Source organism: Phocoena sinus, chromosome 1 (assembly GCF_008692025.1).
Source record: "Phocoena sinus isolate mPhoSin1 chromosome 1, mPhoSin1.pri, whole genome shotgun sequence".
Lineage (NCBI taxonomy): Eukaryota > Metazoa > Chordata > Mammalia > Artiodactyla > Phocoenidae > Phocoena > Phocoena sinus.
This window is the reverse complement of record NC_045763.1, coordinates 4,918,306-4,944,121: the sequence shown is the minus strand read 5'-3', so window position 1 is coordinate 4,944,121 and position 25,816 is coordinate 4,918,306. Positions and strand designations below refer to the sequence as shown.

The 25,816-nt window shown below is 45.7% G+C and overlaps 1 protein-coding gene across 8 annotated transcripts in view; it reads right to left on the bottom strand.

Annotated features, from left to right (window-relative positions):
* CAMTA1 (calmodulin binding transcription activator 1) overlaps positions 1-22,287 on the bottom strand; it is an 897,244-nt gene extending 874,957 nt beyond the window's left edge. For 4 of the 8 annotated variants that reach the window (XM_032640933.1, XM_032640940.1, XM_032640959.1 and 1 more), the window contains exon 1: positions 22,160-22,282. In XM_032640933.1, coding sequence (XP_032496824.1) covers positions 22,160-22,204 — 45 coding nt within the window. In that variant the 5' untranslated portion in view covers positions 22,205-22,282. Of the gene's footprint in view, positions 1-22,159 lie in introns of all 8 variants that reach the window. The other 4 variants (XM_032640949.1, XM_032640978.1, XR_004351166.1 and 1 more) reach the window with 3 other exon arrangements.
* Positions 22,288-25,816: the final 3,529 nt, after the last annotated feature.

Below are 25,816 nucleotides of genomic sequence, written 5' to 3'. Positions count from 1 at the left end.
GAGTTCAACATCCTAAAGGAAAGGCCAGAAACACAACAGCTACACACACACAAGTCTGGATGTTGATCTCGCAGAAAGATTTTCCGTGCTTCTCAAACATTTTTTAGTCCATGAACCACAGACCACCCATAACCTATCACTATTTGCTACGGCCCCAAAACTAAAACCTCATCAAAACCAAAGGGGAAGATAGCTGGGGGGAAGCAGCCGCAAGGCACAGGGATATTAGCTCGGTGCTTTGTGACAGCCTGGAAGGGTGGGATGGGGAGAGTGGGAGGGAGGGAGACGCAAGAGGGAAGACATATGGGAACAAATGTATATGTAGAGCTGATTCACTTTGTTGTAAAGCAGAAACTAACACACCATTGTAAAGCAATTATACCCCAATAAAGATATTTAAAAAAAAAAAAAAAAAAAAACCAAAGGGGAGGGGACTTCCCTGGTGGCACAGTGGTTAAGAATACGTCTGCCAATGCAGGGGACACGGGTTTGAGCTCTGGTCCGGGTGGATTCCACATGCCGCAGAGCAACTAAGCCTGTGTGCCACGACTACTGAGCCTGCGCTCTAGAGCCTGTGAGCCACAACTACTGATGCCGGCACGCCTAGAGCCCATGCTCCGCAACAAGAGAAGCCACCGCAATGAGAAGCCCGTGCACTGCAACGAAGAGTAGCCCCTGCTTGCCGCACCTAGAGAAAGCCCACGCGCAGCAACGAGGACCCAATGTAGCCATAAATAAATAAAATTTTTTTAAAAAGAAAACAAAAACAAAGGGGAGGAGAACACTGTTTCTCATAGCAGAGCAATGAGGCGTCCCCTTGAATGGAACCTGGCCACGTGGGGCCTCACCTCATCCAAATATTGCCAGAACTAGGAAGAATGCCAAGACACTCTCTGTCCACGTGCAAAAGCTCACACACTTCACTGTGAGAAGGGCTCTCTGATCCACAGTCCTAGCTTGATTAGTATTAAACCATGCATAGTTCTAATAAGCTTAATTATCAGGTTGCCAAGCCCAGAGAAGATCAGAAGCAACAATTCAGAAGGGGAAAGGACAGCTAGAGACTGACAGATAAGTAGAAGCAAAAGTGACAAGGGACAGCAAGGACACATTTTTAAAAAACAATAAACTAGATACAAGGACTTGAAAGGTGCAGCAGTTTGGGGTCATTTATCATAAAAGCAAACAGTCTACTGGAAAAGTCCTAAAAATATCACAGCATTAACTAAAGCCCAGTTCAGTAACTTAGGTACAACAAAATGAACCCAAGTTAACAAGTAAAATGTACGCTACAGTCCAGTGCTCTACTGAACATGGGGGGAAAGTGGCAACGCCTTTTGTTTGCACATCTCTTTACACTCCATAAAATACTTCCATATGAATTACCTGATTTTATCCTTAGCAACATCCTAAGGCAAGCAGGACAGATACCCCCGTTGGCCAAGAATTTGCTGATAAATAATTCAATTTTCGCAAAGCAGAGGGTTTATCAATGACAATTACAATACAGTCTGTTAATCCATCTAATAGGAGAGAGCACTTCAAGAGGCACCTACGCCTCTCATCGGGGATGAAGAGAGACGGCAGGGAAGGCTTCCTCAGAAGGGTCCCCAACGCGACGTACCTGAACCCTCAGCTGGAACTGCACCTCCAAAACTTCCCATCCTGCCCTATAGCGCATCTTTCCGAAGAACTGCCCTATGCCCCCTAGGGCCATCATCCCTCCCTACTGCAACTCCACGGTGGACTGCCCATGACCCCCACCCCCTGAAGTTAGCACACACTCTTGTATAACCTCCTCCCCTTGAGTGTGCACTGGACCTAGTGACTTTCTTCTGACAACAGAATGTGGCACTGGGACATCACTTCCATGAATAGGCAACGTGCATCGTGCCTCCTGTCTTGCTAGCAGACTCTCCTTTGCTGGTTCTGATGAAGCAAGCTACCGTGCTGGCTCTGCCCATGAAGGAACCACGTGAGCTTAGAAGAGTACCCTTCCCCAGTCGGGCCTTCAAATGGGCCCTTGACTGCAGGCTTAGGAAGCCATGAAGCAGCAGGTCCAGCAAAGCCCTGCCTGAACTCCGGACCCACAGAACCAGATAATAAATGTGTCTTTTTCTAAACCACTAAGTTTATGGTAATCTGTTACAGCAGCAAAGATAACTAATACACTGATGAGGGCCCAGTGATTTCTTTTCTCACCTTGGACTTGATCAATCATTTCACTATCATTTTACCAGCACTCTGCATTTACCACCAAAACCCTTGAAAGAATTGTCTACTCTCTCACTACCTCTTTCTCATCCTCTCAACTCACTATCAAATTGACAAAAATCAGTACCTTTTTCTTAGTCTTCATTCTACTCAGCCTCTCGGCATTACAACTGATAACCTCCTTACAACCCTTTGCACTAAGCGTCCCTGACTTTATGTTCTTGTTCTACCACACCTCTCTGACCATTCTTCCTCCGTCTCCTCTGGTCCTCTCCCCTCTGGTGTCACTTAAATGGAAGCATTCACCACATTTCTGCCCACAAGTCCCTTCTCTTTTCCCATGACAATTTCACCCACTACTGTGAATTCTACTCCTAATTCATCTGAACTGATTCATTCTTTCAACCAACAGGCACTGTTCTGGGCACAGAGCTGTATAATAGCCACAAGCAAGACAATCAAGGTTCTACGTTCATGAAACTTACATACTCTGCCAGAGGCTCTATTTGCCCCTCCAGGTCTACTCACCACCCTTTTCCACCCCGCCCTGTGCCAGGGAGGCTGACCTCTATGGACTCCATCACCAGGGCTCCCTTGCCCTCTGAAAGTTCAATGAAGAGAAAAAACAGGGTGATATGAATGATTCCCTAATCTCTGATCCACACTCCCAATGTCATACTGTACGCATACATGATAACGCTACCCCAATTACACCTAAAACAGAACCGATACATTTGCATCCAGTCTCCCCCAAAGATATCCCTCCTTATTCCTCCCTCCCTCAGTTAATGGCCTCACTAACACCAGCTGCTGAGGTTCACAAGCTAAAGTCACCTCCAACTCTTTTCATCCCTCAAGGCCCACGGTCAGTCAGGCACAAAACTGTGCCTCTCTCACACATACACATACAGCTCAGTCGCACCAGCTCCTTTTTCCAACCCACTGCTACCGACGTTCCTGCCAGGAGCTACTGTCTCCCAACTCCAGTCCTTCCTCTTTGCTCACTCATTCATTCAACCAACAAACATTTACTAAGCCCACCCCAGGTGCCAGGTATTCAAGCCTCTGACCACTAAAGATGTAAATCTAACTGAAGGAGAAAGAGAAGTAAACAAGCAAGTTCAACACAAGTAAAAGATCTAGGACCAGGAAAACCATAAAGTACTGTGGGTGCACCAGGGAAGGGCACACAACCCGATCTAGGTCAAGAAGGCTTACTCCGAAAAGTGTTATTTAAGCAGAAACCCAGAGGACGAGGAGAGGCAGCAAAACAGAGCATATGTGTAAGTATGTGTGTATTTGTTTTAGAGGAAAGTGCACCTCCTAAGCCAAGGCGATGACAGTGCGCAAGGCCTAAAACCAAGAGAAAGCATGGTGCCCTGAGACAACCAGAATCTAAAAAAATTCACCACAGCTGGACAGTGGCGAGGACACCGGAGCAGTAAGCAGGCAGTCCTTATTAGCACCTTCAAGCAGAATTGACTAACCAATCAATCCCACTCCTCCGCTAAAAAAACAAACAAAAAAACAAACAACAAAAAAATCCTAAAAGCCTCTCCCAAAGCAGAGAGAGTAAATGCCAGGCTCCTCAGTCTGACTTTCCAAGCCCCTACAGCCCGGCCCCTACCTACTTTGCGCGGCTCATCTACCCACATGCACCAGGAACCCCAGCCTCCCCGGTACTCCTGGCTCTGTGCCTTTGCTACATTTCCTCTGCTTGGAATTTCTCGTCAAACCATCATGTTTGCCTGTCAATAATGCCAGGTCAAATTCTACCTCCTTCCAGAAGTCTTCCCAGTTCCTTCCAGCGCACGATTACACCATGCATCATGACCTGCCTTGACTCAGTTACATCCATATCTGTTCCCCTGCAGGGTGGAAGCTTCTGGAGTATTATGAACAGAAGTGAATCCTAATTTCCAAGACTAGGAAAAATGTTCAGAAAAATATTCAATTTATCAGCATTGCACTTCTAAGTAAACAACCAAAGAGGGTCATGAAAAAATAATTATTTTTGAATTATATAAATACAATCAATCACAAGCCTAAATTTCTGTATGTTTTCAGTAAGTATCTCTAAGTAAAAATGGCTACACACTGCCTCATAAGATAAAAAAACAGTAAGTAGATAAACTCAGAAAGGTTGTTACTTGCTCAAAGTCACAAGGCATTTAAGGGGTAAAGACCAGAGTCAAGGCTTCAGGAACTCCTCAAAAGCTACAAACAGGTCTTCCCTGGTGGCACAGTGGTTGAGAGTCCGCCTGCTGATACAGGGGACACAGGTTCGTGCCCCGGTCCGGGAAGATCCCACATGCCACGGAGCGGCTAGGCCCGTGAGCCACGGCAGCCTGCACGTCCGGAGCCTGTGCTCCGCGACGGGAGAGGCCACAACAGTGAGAGGCCTGCATACCGCAAAAAAAAAAAAAGCTACAAACAGCCAGATATAACCACAGTATCCCCATGTATCTCCCTAACCAGCCATCCGATTACCTAAAACTTCCTTCCTTCACTCTTCCCTCAATTAATTCCTATTTTCCTTCAGAGTTCAGCTCAAGAAGGCTCCTCCAAGCTTTCAGATGAGCAAATCCCTTTCTGATGCACTGCACTCGCCTGCATAGCGTGGACGTAATACAGCACTAAGAAGGCAAGTGCAGTGTATCAGTTGTAATCACACATGGCACCTTGATTAACGCTGGTTTCCCTGTCAGCTGCGTGAGGACAGGGACCATGACTGTCCTTCTCTGGGCCTGGCACTTTATTATTATGTGCTGAGTAAATGAGCTGCCTTAAGAGTATAAGAGTAACTGATAGTCACATGGCCTCCACAGGACTACAAGATCCTAAAATAATTTCTGACACCTCCAATAATAATAATGACAATTACATAAAATTTAATGTCATATTACTGTAATATATTCTAACTCTTTTATAATTAAATATTCATGAGTGGAATCTGTTAATTCTCTATTAATCAGAATGAGTGTTAACCAGAATACCACATTTTTTCTAAACACGCAAGGCATCAGCAAACTTTCACATCAAAAGAACACACACCACAAGAAGCCGACCTATACAGGCTATATGAGTAACTATTTGCTGTCTTGGAACCTGAAAAGTCCAATTCCAGCCTCATAGGGAATTAGGTTTTTCAACAACACAGCCTACTGTATTAATAAGTTTAAACAACAATTTTTTTTTAAGGCAAGATGCCTGGGGGCTTGAGTTAGGCAGGACTAGTTCCAGCAGATCCATAAAAAGGATTTAAACTCCCCAGATGGATCCACCCATTTAATATATAATCCCTATCAATATCAAAACAGCCTTTTTTGTAGAAATTGACAAGCTGATCTGGATATTCATATGGAAAATCAAGGAACCCAGAATATTCAGGACAATCTTGAAAAAGAAGAACGGTTGGGGGACAGACACTTCCCAATTTCAAAACTTAACTACAAAGCTACAGTAATCAAGACAGTGTGGTACTGGCATAAGGATAGACAAACAGATCAATGGATTAGAACTGAGACTCCACAACCAAGCCCACACACTTATGGCCAACTGATTTTTGGCTAGGGTGCCAAGATACTTCAATGGGAAAAGAATGGTCTTTTCAACAAATGGTACTGGGACAACTGGATATCCACATGCAAAAAAGGATGAAGCTGGAAGCCTACCTACCTCACAACATACAAAAACCCAAAATGAATCAGAGGCCTAAATGTAAAAGCTAAAACTATTAAACTCTGACAAGAAAACATAGGTGTAAATCTTCATGACCCTGGATTAGGCAATGGTTTCTTAATTATGACACAAAAGCATCAGCAACAGAAGAAAAAACAGATAAACTGAAATCAATCAAAATTTAAAACTTTTGTGCTTCAAAGGAAACCAGCAAGAAAGTGAAAAGACAATCCACAGAATGGGAGAAAATATGTGCAAATCATACATCTGATAAGGGATTGATATCCAGAATATATCAAAAATGCCTACAACTCAAAAGCAAAAAACCAAACAACTCGATTCAAAAATGGGCCAAGGCCTTGAATACACATTCCTTCAAAGGAGACATGCAAATGGCCAATAAGCACAAGAAGAGATGCTCAACATCATTAGCCTTTAGAAAATGCAAATCAAAACCACAATAAGATACCACTTCACATCCACTAGAATGGCTGTAATCAAAAAGACAGATAACAGGGCTTCCCTGGTGGCGCAGTGGTTGAGAGTCTGCCTGCCGAAGCAGGGGACGCGGGTTCGTGCCCCGGTCCGGGAAGATCCCACATGCCGCGGAGTGGCTGGGCCCGTGAGCCATGGCCGCTTAGCCTGCCCGTCCGGAGCCTGTGCTCCGCAACGGGAGAGGCCACAACAGTGAGAGGCCCGTGTACCGCAAAAAAAAAAAAAAAAAAAAAAAAAAGACAGATAACAACAAGTGCCAGCAAGGATGTGGAGAAATTGGAACCTTCAAACATCACTGGCGGGAATGTAATATGATGCAGCCACTTTAGAAAGCAGTCAGGCAGTTCCTCAAAAGTTAATCTCACAGAGTTACCATATGACCTAGCAATTCCACTCCTGGGTGTACACCGGAGAGAAGTGAAAACACATGTCCATGCAAAAACATGTACACAAATGTTCATAGCAGCATTATTCATAGTAGCCAAAAAGTGGAAATAACTCAAATGTCCATCAACTGGTGGACAGATAAATAAAATGTGGTATATCTATATAATAGAGTAGTATTCCACCATAAAGAAATGAAGTTCTGATATATAGTATAACGTGGATGAAAACGTTATGCTAAGGGAAAGAAGCCAGTCACAAAAGGCCACATATTGTAGGATTCCATCTATATGAAATGTCCAGAATTGGCAAATCCATAAAGACAGAGAGTGGATTTCTAATTGCCTAGAGCAGAGGAGAGGGAGGAAAGGAGAGTGCCTACTCACGGGTAGAGGTTTCTTTTTGGAGTGATGAAGATGTTCTAGAATTAGATAGTGGTGATAGTTACACAACTGTGTAAATATACTAAAAACCACTTAACTGTATATTTTAAAAGGGTGAATTTTATGTTATATGAATTATACCTCAATAAAGCTGTTACTAAAAAAGGAATCAAATCCCTTTATGTATCTTTAAAACATTATATACGTTCCTCTTTTGTTAAGCAGAGCATACTTAGCATTGCTTCTGTGAATACACTCAAGGTCATCACTATGAAACATCAATTACTAAGCAGCTGTATATCCAGACTTCATTGGTGTGCTGGCTACTAGCCCTTTTACATAGACCTCCAAACCACTGCTTTCAGCCTTCTACTGTTTACTATAATTTTACTTCCTCCTTCTACCATGAGAAATCAAGAAAAACCTGAGATTAGACGCAGGAAGGATACGAAGGAAAAGCCAAACAAGTATGCATACAGGTAGCCGCATGTGCTTAAGACAGAGGCTGTTCCGTTTCCTCCCTCCAGACTCCCTCTTCAGAGGCAATGTCTCCAACCGCCCAGGTTTAGTGGTCCACAAGAAGGGGAAAGGCAAGGGAGCCCACCCAAGCATCTCAACCGTGGGACACCTCAGAAGACACTGGCATCCCTCAAACTGCCTGGTTCTCCCTGAGAACCACCAGGGCAATGGCTGCCAGGCCACCAGGTTCCCACGTGTCCCGGCTGCTTCACCACCACTCCAAGCACGAGCCCTGGGACAGCTGCTACACCCACTGCTGACTTGCTCCACACACAAGTGGGCTGGCTGGCTGAGGATGCTCCGCCTCATAGCTGTAGCCACAGGGAACATTTTCTCTGCAAAAAGTTTACTCGCTATAGCGAGTGGACATGAGAAATCCATTTTGGAGTCAATATTCTTTCTTTTACACTGTCTGATGGAGACAGAGGTCAAGGCATCAGGACCCCCTGCTACAGTCCCCTTCTCCCACAATCCTTCACCTTAAGCCCCTCTAAGTGATCAGCAGCCCAGCAACCCTAACCAGCCCTCTCTCAGCGTGCACCGGACCCGGGTGAACACCCAGCCTTGGAACAAAGCAAGTGGCTGAGAGGAGTCAGTCCAAACCTCAGTCTGGAGTATTTTAAACACACGCCATAGAGACTGGAGTCAGATGACAGTGAGCCTTGGAACCAGAGTCGGGATGCACAGAAGCCATGACCGGGACCCCTGCCCACTGCGTGCAAACTACGGTGAGGCAAGAAGCCTGCGTGCGAGTGAGAAGCCCTGTGTGCAAGGAGAAACGGGGAGCAGCAGAGAGGGGGGCCGGCAGAGCCATGACCCCCGCTCAGCCCCAGGGGCTCCAGAGGAAAAGGCCACTCCAGGCTCTCCGGGTGCAGTTCCCAGACTGTCCAGTTGGCCTCTGCTCTCCTTATACAAAAACCACCTTCACTTAACCTAAGTGGCTTGTGTTCCCTGCAAGAAAAACAGCTCCAACTAAAGGAGGGCCAGCTTCCCCTCCCTGACATCAAGTGTCCTAGTGTCCACTTTCTATATAAATGAACCTCAGAGCCATCTGATGTTCGTTTGTGTGTGTGTGTGTGTGTGTGTGTGTGTGCGCGCGCGCGTGCACACGCGTGCAGGGATTTTGATGCTTTATTTAAGGCACAACCTGCCAACTTAGTGTAATGAAAACATTGCCACACATTTACTTTTAGCTCCTTATAGCTACTCTTCTCATTGGGTTTTAAATCCATTTGGGGTTATTTTTTAATTGCGGAAAAATACACATAACCTAAAATGTACCACTTTAACCCTTTCTGAGTGTACAATTCAGGGGCATTAAGTACATTCACGCCGTTGTGCACCATCACCGCTCACCACCGTTTATCTTTAAAAGCGCTCTAAAAACCACGACTTTTTCATTCTTTTGTATTAAACAGGGATTTCCGTCTATGCTCTGTCATCAAGCGACAAGGTGGTGCTAAAGGCGCTGGAGGGGAGACGGCAGAGAACACCCGCAACCACCTGGAGCAGCCCCAGGGCGGCTAAGTCCATCCTCGGCTCCTCCAGTCGCGGCCACAGAAGCTGGAGCCTAAAAATACCGGCAGAGGACACACACCGGCTGTCAAGGAGATCCAGCCCAGTTAGAAAGGCTGCCACTATCACCTGATTTGCATCAGAAGACACCCATACGGGCAGCAATGGGTCATCTGTAGAATAATCAGATTCAGTGGAAAAAGACTGATGGTCCTCGCCTCCCAGAGTGCCTGGAATAAACCTCTGGGCCTTGAACTTGGTCAAGTAATCCATGATCAATTTCTAGAGGACCCCTAGGAAGAAAAACAAGTACTTCAAAAATGTTGAGTACCCACTCGCCACCTTCCGCTTGTTATAGCTCTCTTTGTAAGCACAACAGCCTGTTACCGATAAAATTAAATGAGGAAGAAACCTCCATCAGAAGCTTTGTCAAAGCAAATGATTCAGCCAGCACACTTCATAATGGCAGAGACAGAAAGGATAAGGCAGAGAATGTTTCCAAGAACACCGGGAACTTTAACTTGACCCTCAGTATCTTTAAATATGAAAGAAACTTTCAAAAACTAAATTATATTCAAGGTATCTCCAAACGCCAGGCCTGGAGCAGCCCAGGGAGTACGCACAAGTGAAGATGCTATATGATCGATTACAGTGGACTCACCGAAACTCCCCAATCCACAAGAGTTTCTTAGTAGGAAGAGTCTAGCAATCGATACCTCCTAATAACAGTTATACTAATCAACTCCAGGAAATAAAGCTAAATGAATATAAATAATACTACCTTAAACATAAAATGTCTGGGGTTAGCAGACACTTTTGCATCTGTAATCGTGTATTATTTAAGTCTGTTTTTCCAACACTATAAACTCTCATCCATATTAGAATAAAGACCTGAAATGTGTCATAGGGAATAACTAAGCAGAATGAACATTTTTGTGCTGTGCATCTTTAACAACTTTAACAATTTCTCTTGCAACTTTTAACTCGCAACGTGTTAGACCTAAAAAATTAAGCCCTCTCCGTATACCAGAAAGGAGGCACCTCGGTGACTATAGTTCAAATTCCTCGTACACAGACGGCCTGACCTGGAGCAAGTACCTCAAAAGGAAAAGAGAGTTACACACAATAAGACAGCTGCACACCAGCACAGCAAGCCACGAAGCGAAATCCCACACATGCAACTTCATTTTCTTAGCATCATAAGTCAGATTGGGAAGGAACTTTAGAGGCTGTCACTAGGACTACCCTCTACCCAACACGTGAATCCCCTTAAAAGTATGACTGACCGACTAACTCATTATACGAGAGCAGAAGCCTAGGAAAAGCAAGATGAGATGCTGAGCCAGAATCAAGAGTGACGAAGTAGGATCTGGTAAGGAAGAGAAGGCTGCAGAGGCCAGGGAGAGAGCATTCTAGCACCCAGCCTACAGAAGTGGCAGCAAGCACAGCAAATACACCTCTAGCTGGGGTCCTTGCTCCTGTTCGCCAGTGTTCCTGGCCACTGAAAGAGAAGAGTACGCGCTGGGAACCACAGTGGACTTGTTCTCAAAGCCATACAGGAAACCTAAGCCTCTGTGGCCAGAGGACTCATCTAGCACTGTTTGGTTCAGGGTAAGACAAAAATGATATTGCTGGCACTACAGCTAAGCTGCCCAACATTTTGAAATCTGATATCAAAACCCATAACTTTTCATAAATCCTACAGCAGTACACAGTAGAACACCGTTTTGAAAATGACTGCGTGTTTACGGAAACCCTCTACCATTAAATATTCCTTTCTTCAACAGTATTTACAATTAGATTCCTTCCTGGAGATTGTGTTTAAATAATTTTAAAATGATTTAGTTCTTAGAGAAAATAATAAATGTCATTTAAGGCAGCTTCAAATGCTTATGCATGTCTACTTGCTCTCATATTTTTCTCAGAGCATCTACTTAAAGGAGAAAGCTAAATAACAGACCACAAATTTCTGTTCCCCACCAGAAAACTTGGCTCAACCTAAAGGAACACCAAGTTCTCATTTCATTTAAGGCTGGGAGAAGACAATATCTCTGAGTTGTCAGGAGGTTTAAAAAGTCATCTCAGGGGCTTCCCTGGTGGCGCAGTGGTTGAGAGTCCGCCTGCCAATGCAGGGGACACAGGTTCGTGCCCCGGTCTGGGAAGATCCCACATGCCGCAGAGCGGCTGGGCCCGTGAGCCATGGCCGCTGAGCCTGCGTGTTCGGAAAAATTAAAAAAAAAAAAAAAAAAAAAAAAAAAAAAAAGTCATCTCAGGAGTAACACTGGGTATCAATCAAAATGGTTGCAATTCGAATCATCTCTAACCATAAATTATAACTGAGCCAAAATGATTTTTAAATATAACACATTTTACTTCTAGATGTTTCTTGGCAATTAAATAACTGGAAAGTCAACAAACCCCCAGGAAACCAGAGAAAATGAACTTTTTTTTATAGCTCACCATTCATCAACTACAGGAGGCCCGAAAGATGCCAGACGCCAGAGGCTCAGCCTCCAACACGGCCCTGCAGAGGCAAACTCCAAACAAGATTTCTTCAAGAACTGCTCTCACGCAGCACTAAATTACAAGCAGTGACCTCCCTGGAGGAGAAGCTAGAGTCAACAGCTACAGGAGTATGTGATCTAGGAAGATAAAACCCAACTCCGACACAAGAGCTGCCATGCCAGTTACATAATTATAACCACAACACACTGAAACTCTAAGTATCAAACAACGGTTATTTAAAATATTTCAAGAGGAAGAGAATCCCTCCCCCCTCAAAAAAAATCCAAATGTATTCCAAAAGTAATCTGCATAGAATATAATTTAATCCGCAGGCCTAACCTCTCTGAAATAAAGTAGAATCCTCTGATTTAGCCAAATTACAACAGAAATGCTACTTTATAACAAAGGAGCTACAGCACAGCACCCTGAACTTCATGGGAGAACAAAAATGTAGTGTCAATATGTTCACAACACAGCTCAATCCACAAAATCATGAGATAATTAAACTGACTGTTTTTAGGATTCAATCTGTTTTGCCAGAAACCTTGTCCAAGCTACACTGATGCAAATCGGCATGAGCAACTCCAGCTCTGTTGAAACAACTCCAGTATCTTATCTTTTGTTTTACCTTTTATCGCTGATTTATGGGCTGATGGTAAACTGATTTGTCCACGTGCCAGAACTCAGCTTGGGAACACAGAACAAGAGAAGAGATTTGGAAGAACCAAACTCATGAATGAAAACGCTGACGTCATAGTTCAGCTCCCAGCAGAGCTCAGGGTAGTCTGTGAAGAAACAGTGCATCTTTGGGGATGTTAAGCCACTAGTCATTTAATAAAGGATATAAGATAGAAAAAGCCCTTGCTCAAAACAAGGGAGGGGAAAAAAGAGAGAAGAGAGAGAGAAAGAACCACATTAACAACCTTTTCCCTAGGCCAAATATGAAAAATACACAGTGCATATGCCATGAACAATCATAACTTCTAAATCATGGAAATATTTCATATTATTGTTAAAAGTACTATTTTTTTTTAAGTATGGTTAGCTATGTCTCTAAATAAGAACAAAGTCTCATTCGCATCTTAAATCTTCCTCCCGCTGTGTGCCATCACATTCAAAAAAGAGCACACAACATAGTTTTAGTTCTTCACTAAAACCTATCTGGCATTGCCAAACCATGCCTAATTTTTTTTTGCGGTACGTGGGCCTCTCACTGTTGTGGCCTCTCCCGTTGCGGAGCACAGGCTCCGGACACGCAGGCTCCGGACACGCAGGCTCCACGGCATGTGGGATCTTCCCGGACCGGGGCACGAACCCATGTCCCCTGCATCGGCAGGCGGACTCTCAACCACTGCGCCACAAAGGAAGCCCCATGCCTAATTTTTAAACAATTCTGAATATACAGGGTGGGACTCAGTGACCTCAGGCAAGCTACTGGAATTTTTATGTAACAGGGGGAAAAAATGCTTTTATCTAATGATGTAATATAAACTAATAAAAAAAGAGATTAGAAAAATTTGATTTAGGGGCTTCCCTGGTGGCGCAGTGGTTGAGAGTCCGCCTGCCAGTGCAGGGGACACAGGTTCGTGCCCCGGTCCAGGAAGATCCCACATGCCGCGGAGCGGCCGGGCCCATGAGCCATGGCCGCTGAGCCTGCGCATCCGGAGCCTGTGCTCCGCAACGGGAGAGGACACAACAGTGAGAGGCCCACGTATTGCAAAAAAAAAAAATTGATTTACTTAGAACTATTAAGAATAGCTAGTATGTGGACTGTTCACATTTTTCATCTCTTGACAGAACTTAAAATACAACTACTAAAAAAAAAAAAAAATACAACTAGTATTACAAACTTCTATGAAGTTTAGACACAATTTACTAAAATCCTATTATTCAGGACACTTAAGTAACTGATTCCTAGATTCCTAATGTTTCCCAGGAAATTTAAGATTATTACAGTCTTAGAAAATAAGTGACCCTCAGAGCCTCGATCACCTCTCCAGAACACAAAACTACAGGGACATTTTCTCTTCTTTACCACTCACATGGCTTAAAATAGCCATTCACCCAAAATGGATTTTTTTTTTTTAATTTAAGCAGTAAACAATTTTGCCAATAAACATTTTAAAAAGATCTTATTAAGTTAAAATGCAAACATACCGGTTTTATCTGAAAATCTAAAATGTTAAAAGAGATCATCTCACATTTCCACCACAAGTATCTTTGATAGAACATCACTACCCCCTTGTGGATTCACAATAAAAAATCCTTATCTTCAAATTTCACTTTTTAAATGTTTCATTCTGCTGAACTTCCATTAAAGTTTACATTCTCTTCACTAAGGGTTACTTTATTTCAATTACTTTTTAAAAGAGAAAAAACACTTAACATTTTAAAATAACCAATCCCATCAACTTCTTTATCTTCTAAGCATCCCCATTTTGGGGAGTGTTCTTCATACAATAAGTATATTTGCCGATTTCAGCATGGTAACCATACCAACGTTCCATTTTTTTCCTTAGGATTTCTGAATTTACAATCACAGTCATCATTTTGAGATTATTTTTTAAAAATAAATGGGTAATTTCTTCACTATCGCATCTTTTCCTTCTCTTTGGTAACTCCCCACTTTGTACCAATTTCTTTTTATTGCTTCCAAATGGTTTGATATCCATGTGCCCCAGAAAACCAGTGGGGCACATACCTCCTCAAGAATAACTTTTCAGGGGACTTCCCTGGTGGTGCAGTGGTTGAGAGTCCGCCTGCTGATGCAGGGGACACGGGTTCGTGCCCCGGTCCAGGAAGATCCCACGTGCCGCGGAGCAGCTGGGCCCGGGAGCCATGGCCGCTGAGCCTGCACGTCTGGAGCCTGTGCTCCGCAACGGGAGAGGCCGCAACAGTGAGAGGCCCACATGCCGCAAAAATAAATAAATAAATAAAAATAACTTTTCAGCTAAGACTTAAAAACCAAATCTAAGTTTTAAAAAGACTAACTCTTGACTGTATTGCTGTACCCTCAGAAAGGCTTTCTGGCAATCTAAATCAACCCTGATGAAGGAAAAAAAGATAGTACCTGTTTTTCAAAGTAGAAAAAAGCCTTTGTTTTCTTTCTCTCTTTCTTTTTTTTTAGTTGCAGGAGTACCTCTGGCTGTATCTGCATATCATTCTAATATAACACAGATACATACTGTTAAACGTATGCTGTAAAAAAGATTAAATAGACTTAAATATCTGGTTTATCACTTGTTACAGACACTAGATTTAGCTGAAAGTTATAAGTCATCTCCGCAATGATGTGCAGGCCATAGAGAGAAGGTCCGAGTCCTGGTGAGTCGGACTGCCGTTTCAGAGAGTTAGTGCCCCATTTTCTCATAGATGTTGGACACAAAAGTAGGGACACAGTAACTCACTATTACCATGAGAAGACAAATTCCAGTATTCATTCTAAAGGTTAGGTGGAAATAAAGGAGGAAAAATCCACTTGGCAAGTGTTTTTAAGCGACTAAATACATGATCTTACCTTGTGGTAACTGCTAAGGAAAGATAGGAGAGACTGGCACGGTCTGTTAAATGACTGAATGCTCTGTGTCACCTGCCAACCCCACTGAAGGCTGTCTATGCAAAAAGGAGCGACTGACGTGTCCAAAGCTAGCAGCTGAGCCGCAGAGGAGGCGGGGTCAGAGCCGGCCTTCATGGTTTCCTTTTTGGGGATTTTGTTATGAGTGCTGTTTTTAGATTTGGGCGGTGGGGGGGGGGGGGGTTGTATTTTGGGTGACATTAGGAAGTGAGATCACAGGTGAGATTAATGCCACTTAATCAGTGTCCAGGTGGTGACGTGTTTAAAACTGTTCAGAACTCAGCCCCAAACGTTTACTTGAAGGCACGTCACATCAGGCACCTGTAAGTACAAAGCCATACTGCAGAGAGCAGAGTGAGGGGTCCAGCCCCAACCAGCACGTCTTCCTCCCCTGCCGATACCCTCTCCTAACAGGCTCAGAAAGGGATACGTTCATTCATGTCTTGAAGGGCCTGGCTAAATCTGAAAAAGAGAAATAAAATGGGACTGCACTTTTCCAAATGAGGGACTCATGTGGAAGAGAACATGCAATTCTACCAAGAGTGAGCAAAACACTGGGGTGAACGTAGGAGAAGAACCATTTCAAAAATATCTCTGGTCATTCCAGCTTACGGTATGTCAATTATCTGAAAGCAAATGAACAACCCTCCTAAAAAAAAGTGAAAAGGGAAGTAATGTGGCTGACACTTGGCCTCTCTTTGCAGTGGGGTACATAATATTTCTTTTTTAGTCCAGGGTAATGAACTAAAAAATGCTCAGGAAGCATTACCAATCTTTACACAAGGAGGCCCATGACCTTCTACAAGCAATGGCGTTCAAAGCAGAAAGATGCAAGAGAACCTCAGAAATACACAGCTAGCATACTGATGGGGAGAAAAGAAAACACCCTTTACTGCGTCCCACCATATAAAAAATTCAAGGATGGCTGTCCTTGTCAATAGATACAAAGAAACACTCTCCTTACAAATACATGACAAATATCACAGGATGGAAGACCATCTATATGTTTACAAGTCCCAATGACAGAATGGTAACACATCTTAATCGCAGGACTGATGGCCACGACAACCATGGATGGCACAAGATACAGGGATCTAATAGCGTCTGATCAACTATATCCTGAACCTGATTAGGTATTCAAAAAATAAATAAAAAGAAAAGAAAGACAGATTACACACTATAATCTGGAATAGGGGGTGAATGACCGTGCATCCTAACTCATGTTCTATGGACATAGAAGCGGAGCCAGAACACTTCCTGCCCTCATCCTCAAAGACACCAAAGACCAGAGATGGTACTAAGACAGGCAGCGTGATATTAGAAGACCCCACACTACCTCGTGAATGAAGGCCCCAAATGAAGTATCAGTAGTATACTTGCTGCCTCTGCCCAAAGAAGTGTATCGTTATCAAGCCAAAGAAACAGAAAGAAGTTGGCTAAATGCAGCAAAAACAAAAATTTCCAAAATTCTACACGGGGAGGCCCAGGCGCCAAAAGGACACAGTGTTTCACCGAGGATGCTATCCAGTTACAAATACTACCATCACCCCTTACCTTGTGGCTTAAATCCCATTCCATCTCCCTACAAGAAATAACACTGCCTCTTACTACAGGACAAAAAGAATGGTGGGCATCCCTCTTTACTGAATGACAGAAAGGCTATAAATACAGTAATCTACAATTTTTTTTATAATAACAATGAGAAGGGCAATAAACAAACCTTGTGGGAAGAAAAGGAGGTAGGATTTAAGTCACCTAGAACATCAAAAAGAAAAAAAAAGATCATGGTAAGTAATTCTAGAAGATACAGAACATTTTAGAAAATGATCTGTTATAATGGAAATACAACAGAAACACACATCACCTTGTCCCCACAGAAAATATTCGGTCACATATTCACACAGATAAAGGACAATGGCAAACCCCATACTACAACAATCTTAAACAAGAGCTCTTCTTAAGAGTGAACCACTAGCAAAATTGGTTTCTACAGATATTGTAGAGGGGAAATCTGATTTAACATAGGAGGAAAAGAAAAGTCCATTTCAGGTTAATTCTTTATCATTACTCTCATCGTTAGGTACACCAAACCTACACCCCAAAGTACTATAAGGCTATTTACCAAAATAAAGACAAGACACAAATAACAGTACCAATAAAAAGTGTAAAGAATTAAAAGTCACATAATGAACAGAAGCAGTGATATGTATACCAGATACCTAGCCTAAGAATGGTCACTACAATTAGGCGTAAAATTTAGATATAACACTTCCTGGCAGCGAAAATGTACCAGCAGCGCATACTGTCCTTACTATCTGATAATATGAAATTTACCAGTTAATCATGAGAAAATGTTCTATCACTTCCTTCTATAAAGGATGTATTTGATTTCAAGTTCTATACAATCCCTACTATGCTGCTGTTCAAATGTTATACAAGCGCCCCAATCAACATATATCTAAACGACCTAGAAGTTATACCTAGACATTTAGGAAGAAGACTGACTACTTTTTTCTACACACACACCCACACCCCCACACACCACACACACAGTCTGAAGGAAGGCTGTTGAGTGCTTCTCCCAGTCTGCCCTCCACCCTCTCCACCACCCCGACTCCAGCAGGGACAGGGAAAAGCTCAATGGGATAGTACACTATTAGAGTATCTCTTTGTAAGATTACAATCCAAACAAGTTCAGAAAAGAATTCCTTACACGAATACATTAAAAGACAAGCATGAGATACGCAGCGATGTCATTTGCACTAAAAGGCTAAGAAGACCCCTATGGTCTCAAGCAGAGTTACATAACCTGCCCCCCCACGCACACACAGATCCCTGCACGTAATACAAGCTCAGTGAATGAAGGTCTCCAGGATGAATGCACTCAGTGATGGGAACGTGGATGTAAAAACAACTTCTCTCCAAAAGGCCAAATTCAAAGGTCGCACAAAGGAGGCAATGCGCCCAACTAGGAGGGGAAAGGAAGAGAACATGAGAATCACCTTCTGTTGCTTTTTCCATAAGGAAATTAGAAAGAAGTACAACTGCACACAAAGATGTATTTCCCCAAAACTCAGGAAATGGGAAACGAAGAATGGCCCAGAGGAATGAGGAAGGGAAGAAATGTTAAGCTAGAAGATGGGCCAACTGAGAAGCAGCCAGAAAGAAATATAATCCCACCAGGCACAGGGGCCACACCCAGCATAAACAGAGAGCTAAAATAACGCCACCTGACTCTAAAGAATAGGTTATTTTAAGAGGAAAGCCTAAAAACTAAAGAAATGGGAATATGTGGATAAGCAGGATATATAAAGATGTCTCCAAGAGGAGGCAAGAGCAACCCTACTGTTTGGAAAAGGAAAATCTGACCCAACCTGACCATGAGTACAGGTTGCTGCGAACACGTCAACATTCTGAATCCACTGAACAATGAGGTGAAGAAACCCAACATTTCCCAGGCGCAGGATAAGTCAGGTCTTCAAAAAGGCCAGGGAAGAGATGTCCCGTGGGTCACCCAACCTTGTCCAGAAAGCTGGGGGTAAGGGGAGAGGGGGCTGCGGGCAGGGGAGAGTGATGCTCTAACAGAAAGATATAAAAAAGAAAAATCATTAAGAGAACAGAACCTGTCTACCTGACCGTGCACTGGAAAAGTAAGAGGAAAAAGCTGATCTCCAATAATCTACGGGGACAGGTGACACAGAAAGCACAACTGCATCAAACTCCAAGAAAGGAACATTAACTTTGCACACTAACCTCCGGTGTGTTCCTCTAACCTTTACTATTTTCATTCTGCTGCCCACGGAATGGAGCACCCTGGTGGGCAGGGAAAATTCCAAAAGGCAGTCGGTGGTACAGGGAAGAGCAGGAGAGGATCCACCACTGGAAGAGAGAGGACTCTACTGGGAACATGCCAACATATACAGCAGATAGTCAACTGTTGTCTTCCCAGGGTCGTTAATACTACGCCCTAAAAATACACAATTCCATCAACTGAATATAGATGCAGGCAGAATAGAAATAGCATAAAAACTTTAAAAAAAAAAAAAAGGAAATTGAGGTCAAAAGCACAACTTTCAGACAATGGGTATGATACCCACCGGATAACTCAATACTGACTGAGGGGCAAAGCCGTGAAGTCAACGACTCATGCTGAGCAATCCTCCAGGTAACCTTGCCCCGGACTCAGTAACCCAGGTAGAGAGTCTCCTGGCTAGAAAAGCGCTTCAAGGTCCCAAAGCGCAGTCTTGACAAAGCTTGTCGGGGAGGACGGGGCTCCACAATCGACCTGTCCCAAAGTAAGACTGGGCTGCTGAGTGAGGCACCCAACAACCATTCATTCCAGCTATGGGAGGGCGGGGAGGGAGGGGCCCCAGAGCCAAGGGGAAATGGCCAAGTACACAAACTGTGATGCTCAGAGAAAACCTGGAGAATCATCCCTCCCACCCTTCCACAAAGTGTCACAGCCCTTCCCAAAGGTACCGAATCCTAATGTGCACAACCTCTCTCGATTATTTAAATGGCAAAATAAAACAGTGACATATTTATGGCCATTCATTCCTAGTTCTGTCACAGAAACACATATTCTTCTCACCTGCCCCTATCCTGTGCCCAAAATACATGAAATCTCTCTCTCCTACACGGCAGTAAAGAAGTCAAGATGGGAACTTTTCACCCCGTGAAGAACCAAGCAGAGAAGACCACCCCTAAATCCAGAATGCCTAAGTTTTGGTGCACACGGGCAAGCCCTCTACACTTTGTGTATTCAGGGACTTGGTGGACATTCAGGATGTCATTCTGCTTATTCAGAACAGTACAAATGACAAAGGAAAGAGCGGTTAAGAATTGGCCATTTATCAATGAGTCTTCTGATTCCTCTAAGCCTGAAGCGTTACCAACAACAGTGATACACAGCTATGTCCTTACACGTCAAGGTCCCCATATACACCCAAGATGTACAGAGAGTCATCTAACCCTTCCAACTTCCTGTGTATAGGTAAAGGATATGATTTCACATATAAATACATGCCTATGTGCATATATACATATAAACAAATGCATAGTATCATTTTTTGCCAAAAAGGAACCAGAGCAGCAAAAAAACAGAAAGCATCTAAATTTCCCCTTCACCTGGAACCTATAAGATTGAAAGAAATGTTTGCATCCCACGAGAGACAACACCAGGGCCCAAGGAAGGTTCTAGTACAACAAGGAGCACACTAGCAACCTCTTCCCGAATGGCATGTGGGCGACATGGGTGTCTACACTCCCTTTTCTGGATGGAAACGCATATGGCTTCTTCTTACCCAGCCAACATGAATACAATTTAAGAAAATTAGAAAAAGTCAAGGTAACAGGCTCACTAAATATGGCTGACTGGGAAACAGAAGCCATAAGGAGGATATGAGTTCTCTTAAAAAAGAAATGGGAAGTTTATTTCCAGGGAAGGTTCAAAGTCTCTTGAATGTAGGATGTATGAAGTCTGGTTCTCACTGCACAGAAGACAGTAATCCGAACACCAAAAGCCAAGGGCACATGAACCTCTTTCTGGGGGGGGAGGGTAGCGTCAACTGATGAATGCTGCCCCGACCTAAGAGCGAGAGTAAACTGGAAGCAAAAATAGACCCGTTTCCCTCAGACACAGGCCGTCACTGCCGGGACCCCGGCCCTATATCTGATGGGGCAACCACCCTCACCCAGACGAGAAACTCCAAGGAGAGAGACGTGTCAGGGGAGAGAGACAGATGGGGAAAGGAGCAGTGGAATGTCCAGTTCCTCCCAAAAGAGAGAGAGGGCAACTCAAAGGGTATTCAGGAAATGAGCTCACCCTAACCCAGGAAAGTGTGCGGAGAGCGTGCATAATCTGTAAGAAGTATGTGCTTTCCTATTTAGAAATGACTTCAGAGCTACACAGGCCCCCACTATCCACTGGGTGAGGGAAGAAGAACATGGGGAGCCCGAGTCCCCTTGTCCTGACAAAAGGGTCAATAAATGGTGTGCAGAGGCCCCAAAAGATTCCACAGAGGATGAGAGGATGATACGGACCCCTCTGCCAAAGGAGGATCAGGGTCACAGAAGGTAAAGGGCAAGGGAATATGGAGATCATCACTTGCCACAGACACGAAGACCCCACCCTCCTGGCTGCGAGGGGTGCAAGGGCAAGAGTAGGATGGGAGCGACTGCTGGGGGCGGGGATGCTGCGCAGGCCCCCTCCCAGGAACGGAAGGGGGAGGGGTCACACGAGGCCCTTCGGCCCGGGGACGCTCAGCAGGAGGGGGTCCCCCTGGTGGGGAGAAGCGCGGGGACCCCGCCGGCTCTGGGAGGCGCCCACGGGGCTCCAGGGTGAGGCTGGACAGAGACTGCCCGGCCCCGCCGCCGAGAACCAGGGACGGCGAGGCTGAGCGCCGGCGGTGCCCCGACGGGGACCGGTCCGGGGCAGCGGGGCGCGGGGCCGGAGGGGGCCTGAGGAGGATAAACTTTCCGCCCCGCGGCCCCCACCGGGCCCGGCGCGGGGGGCGGGGGCCGCGCCGGGCCCGGGAGCGGCGGGGATGCCCGGTCCGGGTGGGGGAGGCGCCGGCCCTCCCTCCGCGGCTCCTCCTCCTCGCTGGGCCCGGCCCCCGCCCGCCGGCCCCCCGCCCCTCCGGCCCCAGCCCGCCCCCGGGTGGGGGTGTGCGGCGCCGCGCTCCGCCGCCCCGCGTGTCACCTCAGGACCCGGCCGCGCTCCGCCCCGCCACCCGCCGCCCCCTCCCCGGCCCGGGGCGCCCGCCCTCCGCCGCCGCCACCGCCGCGCCCCCGCGCTCCCGCCCGGCGCCGCCGATGCCCGGGATGTCCGGCGGGGCCGGGTCCCGCCGCCCGCCGCGCCACCCCCGGCCCCTCACGCTCCGGCTCTTACCTTCCGGCTTGTTTTCGGCAGCCATTTCCCCTCCGCGCGCCACATCCTCCTCCTCCTCGCGACCGGGACCCCGAGCGCGCGCCTCGTACCGCCGCCGCCGCCGCCGGCCCAGCCACCCCGCCGCCGCCGCGCACCCGCCCTGGCCCCGCCCCGCGGCCCACGCACTGAGCCCGTTGGGCCGCGCGGCTGCCACTCATCGCTCCCGCCACCAATCGTCCCGCACCAGGGGTCTCACTACTCTCCGGGAGGAGCGTCCTATCCATCCGGCCCATTGGCTAGTCACCACCCAACGGAATGAAAGGATTGGTCAAGAATCAACGCCCCCTCCCCACCCACTCCCAGGAAAGCCCGCCTTCCAGACCTAAACAAAGCTTTCCAGTGGCCAGAGCACGAAAGAACTGCCCAATCAGGAAGGGGCCGACACGGAATATTTCCTCGAGGCCGAGACGTGGCGTTTTGATTGGGCGTTACTACAGTGTTTCCCAGGCCGTCCAGACCAATCAAAGGGGGTTCCCGGAACTCGGGAGCGGCGAAGGGAAGCCCCGCCCCCGAGCGTGACCGTCATGAGGAAGGCGCTCGCTCATTGGCGCGCTGGGGCTTTTCCCGCGTGCTCCCGGGGCTGAAGGACGTTCCCGGGGAAGCCGCTGCCGGCGCGTGGGGTCCCGGTGGCAGTGGAGGACGCGGCGGAATCTCCGGGATCCCTCGGCCTGTCGCTTCCGGGGGGCAGCGGGGGCCGGGGGGCCTCGGGGCTGGCGTCGGCCGGGCGCCGCGCTCGAGAGCCGGCCGGCCCTGGGGTCCGGGCGTCGCTGCGGGCGGTGGGGGAGGGGCGCGCCTCCGCCAGGTCCCGCCCCTTCCCCTCCCCCCTCACCGGCGCCCCGCCCCCTCGGCCCGCGCCGCCGCGGCCCCTCGAGCGGGTGCCTGGCCCGCATGTGCCTGTCGTTGCCCGCCCCCGGTGTGGTCCGTTGTCCCCTTTTCTAGAGGCTTAAAATACTGAAACTTTATTTTGGTCACGTTGGCCATGTGACCCGCAGAGCCGATGACTCATAGATGCCTGTCCCAGGATGAGGCCGCTGAGCAGAATCTTATAGAAACGTTAAGCCTCGGCGAGCGTGCTCGGTGGCGAGGCAGGCCAAGTTTGCTTCGGTCCTGGGCTCACATTCGTGGCTTTTCCGATCAAATATTTCGGCGTCCACCTCACTCACGCCCTGTGCGAGGTGGGGAGACAGCTGGGTTTCAGTCGCGGGGAGAGAGCTCAGAAGCGGGTTAGGATCCATCCTGGGGGGGAACAGAAACACCGCTGCAGCTTCTCTGGAAATCCGTCCACATCTAGTAAACCAGCACACACTGTACAGACAAGGCTAAAGCCAGATGAGATGGCAAAGATGAAAATGCCCCCTCCCAGAGAAATTCAGGAATTGTGCACGTGGGCAGGTAAGACCGGAAACAAAGGAGAGGGCTGAAATCTCCAAGTTTTAAGAAAAGGAAGAAAAGTTGAATGAGAAGCAGAGCTCCAACCGCTCTGTGTGAATCTTGTGCGGTTTGCAGTGAGAACCTTTCAGTCCTTTACATTTTGTTTTGTCCTTTGCTTCCCGTGGATGACAGCTAGCAGCAGCAGCGAAAGGTCCTCGTTTGAGTATTTTGGCACCAAGATTGATTGTCAAAGTGAATTTTGTGCCAGTCCTAAAAACATGTGTTCTTTTTCTCGTCTTCACAACTGAAAATTTCTTGAGTTTTTCAGAAGAAGTAAAGATGTCCCAAAAGAATGTTTTGTATTATACACTAATGCTTCAACAAACTTTCATTTTATGAGGGTCAAAAAATGCAAAATTTTAACAACTAGGATACAATATTTTATCAATTAGCATTCTTAATACCACCAATGTTGACGATCTGTGTGGTGAAACATATTCTTAAAAGTGCTGGTGGCATTGAAAATTAATGTAACCCTTTTGAAAAGCAATTTTACAGTATGTATTAAAAGCCATAAAAAGTCTGCATCTCTTGACCCAGTAATCTTACTTCTGGGAATCTATTCTAAGGAAATAACACTAAATGCCAAAAAGCTGTATGTGTGAAGGTATTCTTCACAGAATCACCGTATTTATTACAAAAAAAAAAAAAATTGTGCTAATGCTGGATGTTTAATAACTAAACTGTGTTGTATCTACACAATAGAACATCATGGTAGTCACAGACATTAGACACAGAAAGAAAAGTTTACCCGTTGCTAGGTGGGGGGAAAGAAGTTTTCAAAATTATGGCATTCGCTTGTTACATATGATGTGACTCCAGGTAGAAAAAACTGCATTTTGAAAAAAGACTGATATAAAATACACCCAAGAAATGATATTTGGGGTATTGTGAGTGGTTTCTCTTATTGTCTCTATTTCATATAATATAGCTATGCTGTTTTTATAATTAAAACATATACTTAAATTTAAAAATAATGTTATCCAGTGTGTACTGGAGACCAGACTCTGTTAGATCCTGAGGATGTAAGGTTGAATAAAGTTGAGTGTCTCCCTCCAAGGAGCTCACAGCCTAGCAGGGTGAACAGATGTGAACAACAGCAGGTCAAGGTGCAGTGGCGACACAGGAGAAGGTAATGAATATCACCTGGGCCTCAAGTGCAGCCAAACAGTGCTGCTCTTATCACTAACTTTTTTTGTTTTGGAAAATGTGGTTATAAAAAATATGATGTGTGTTAACATGTAATGGGTTTCTATTTTTAATGAACTAACAAATTTTTTTTGTATTTCTATACAGCCCATACACAACAGATAAACAAAACAAAAGCTCTTTGGAGTCCTCAATTATTTTTATGAGTGTAGTAAATGTATCCTGAGACCAATGAGTTTGAAAGCCTCTGGGCTGGAGAATGAGATGTTTTTGGGTGGACTGGCTGGCTGGTGTCCTAGACCATTCCAGAGACTGTAACAAAGTACCAAGGATTGGGTGGCTTATAGCAACAGAAATTTACTCCCCCCAGTTCTGGAGGCTGGAAGTCAGAGATCAGGGAGCAGAGAGCAAACTGTCTCATGACTCTTAAAAGGACACTAACCCCATCATGGCACACCCCATCCCCCATGGCCTCATTTAATCCTAATCACCTCCTGAAGGCCCCACCTCCTAATACCATCACATGGGAGGTAGGGTTTCAACACATGAATTTGGGGGGAAACACAAACATTCAGTTCATAACAGCTGGTGTTTGCCTTTGCTCGGGAGGGTAACCAAGAGGTGGGTACTTCCAGTAAGGGAAGTGACCTGAGTTGCTAAAAGAGCCCAGTTGGAAAGCAGAGGAGTCAGAAGATGTGCTGGACGCCCCATTCCATCCTTTGAATCCTTGGCCATTGTGGCCCTAATGTTCTTCAAGGAAAGAATGTTACTGTCCAGGACCAGATGGACATAGGTAAATAGTGGGAATATTAAATGGTTACTTTTTACCTCAAAAATATTTGTAAAAGAGCTTTGTTTCCTGGTCAGCTTTCTGAAGTAATTAAAGTGACTATTATTACTGCTGATGATAATAATAAAAGTGCTTGGACTTGCTTCCTTAAACTCAAGGTACCAAAGCTCCATGTTACTGGGTTGAGAGACGAAAGCAAGGACTGAACTGAACCCGTTTGAGAGCTTAAAGACTCCTAAAAGGAAAAC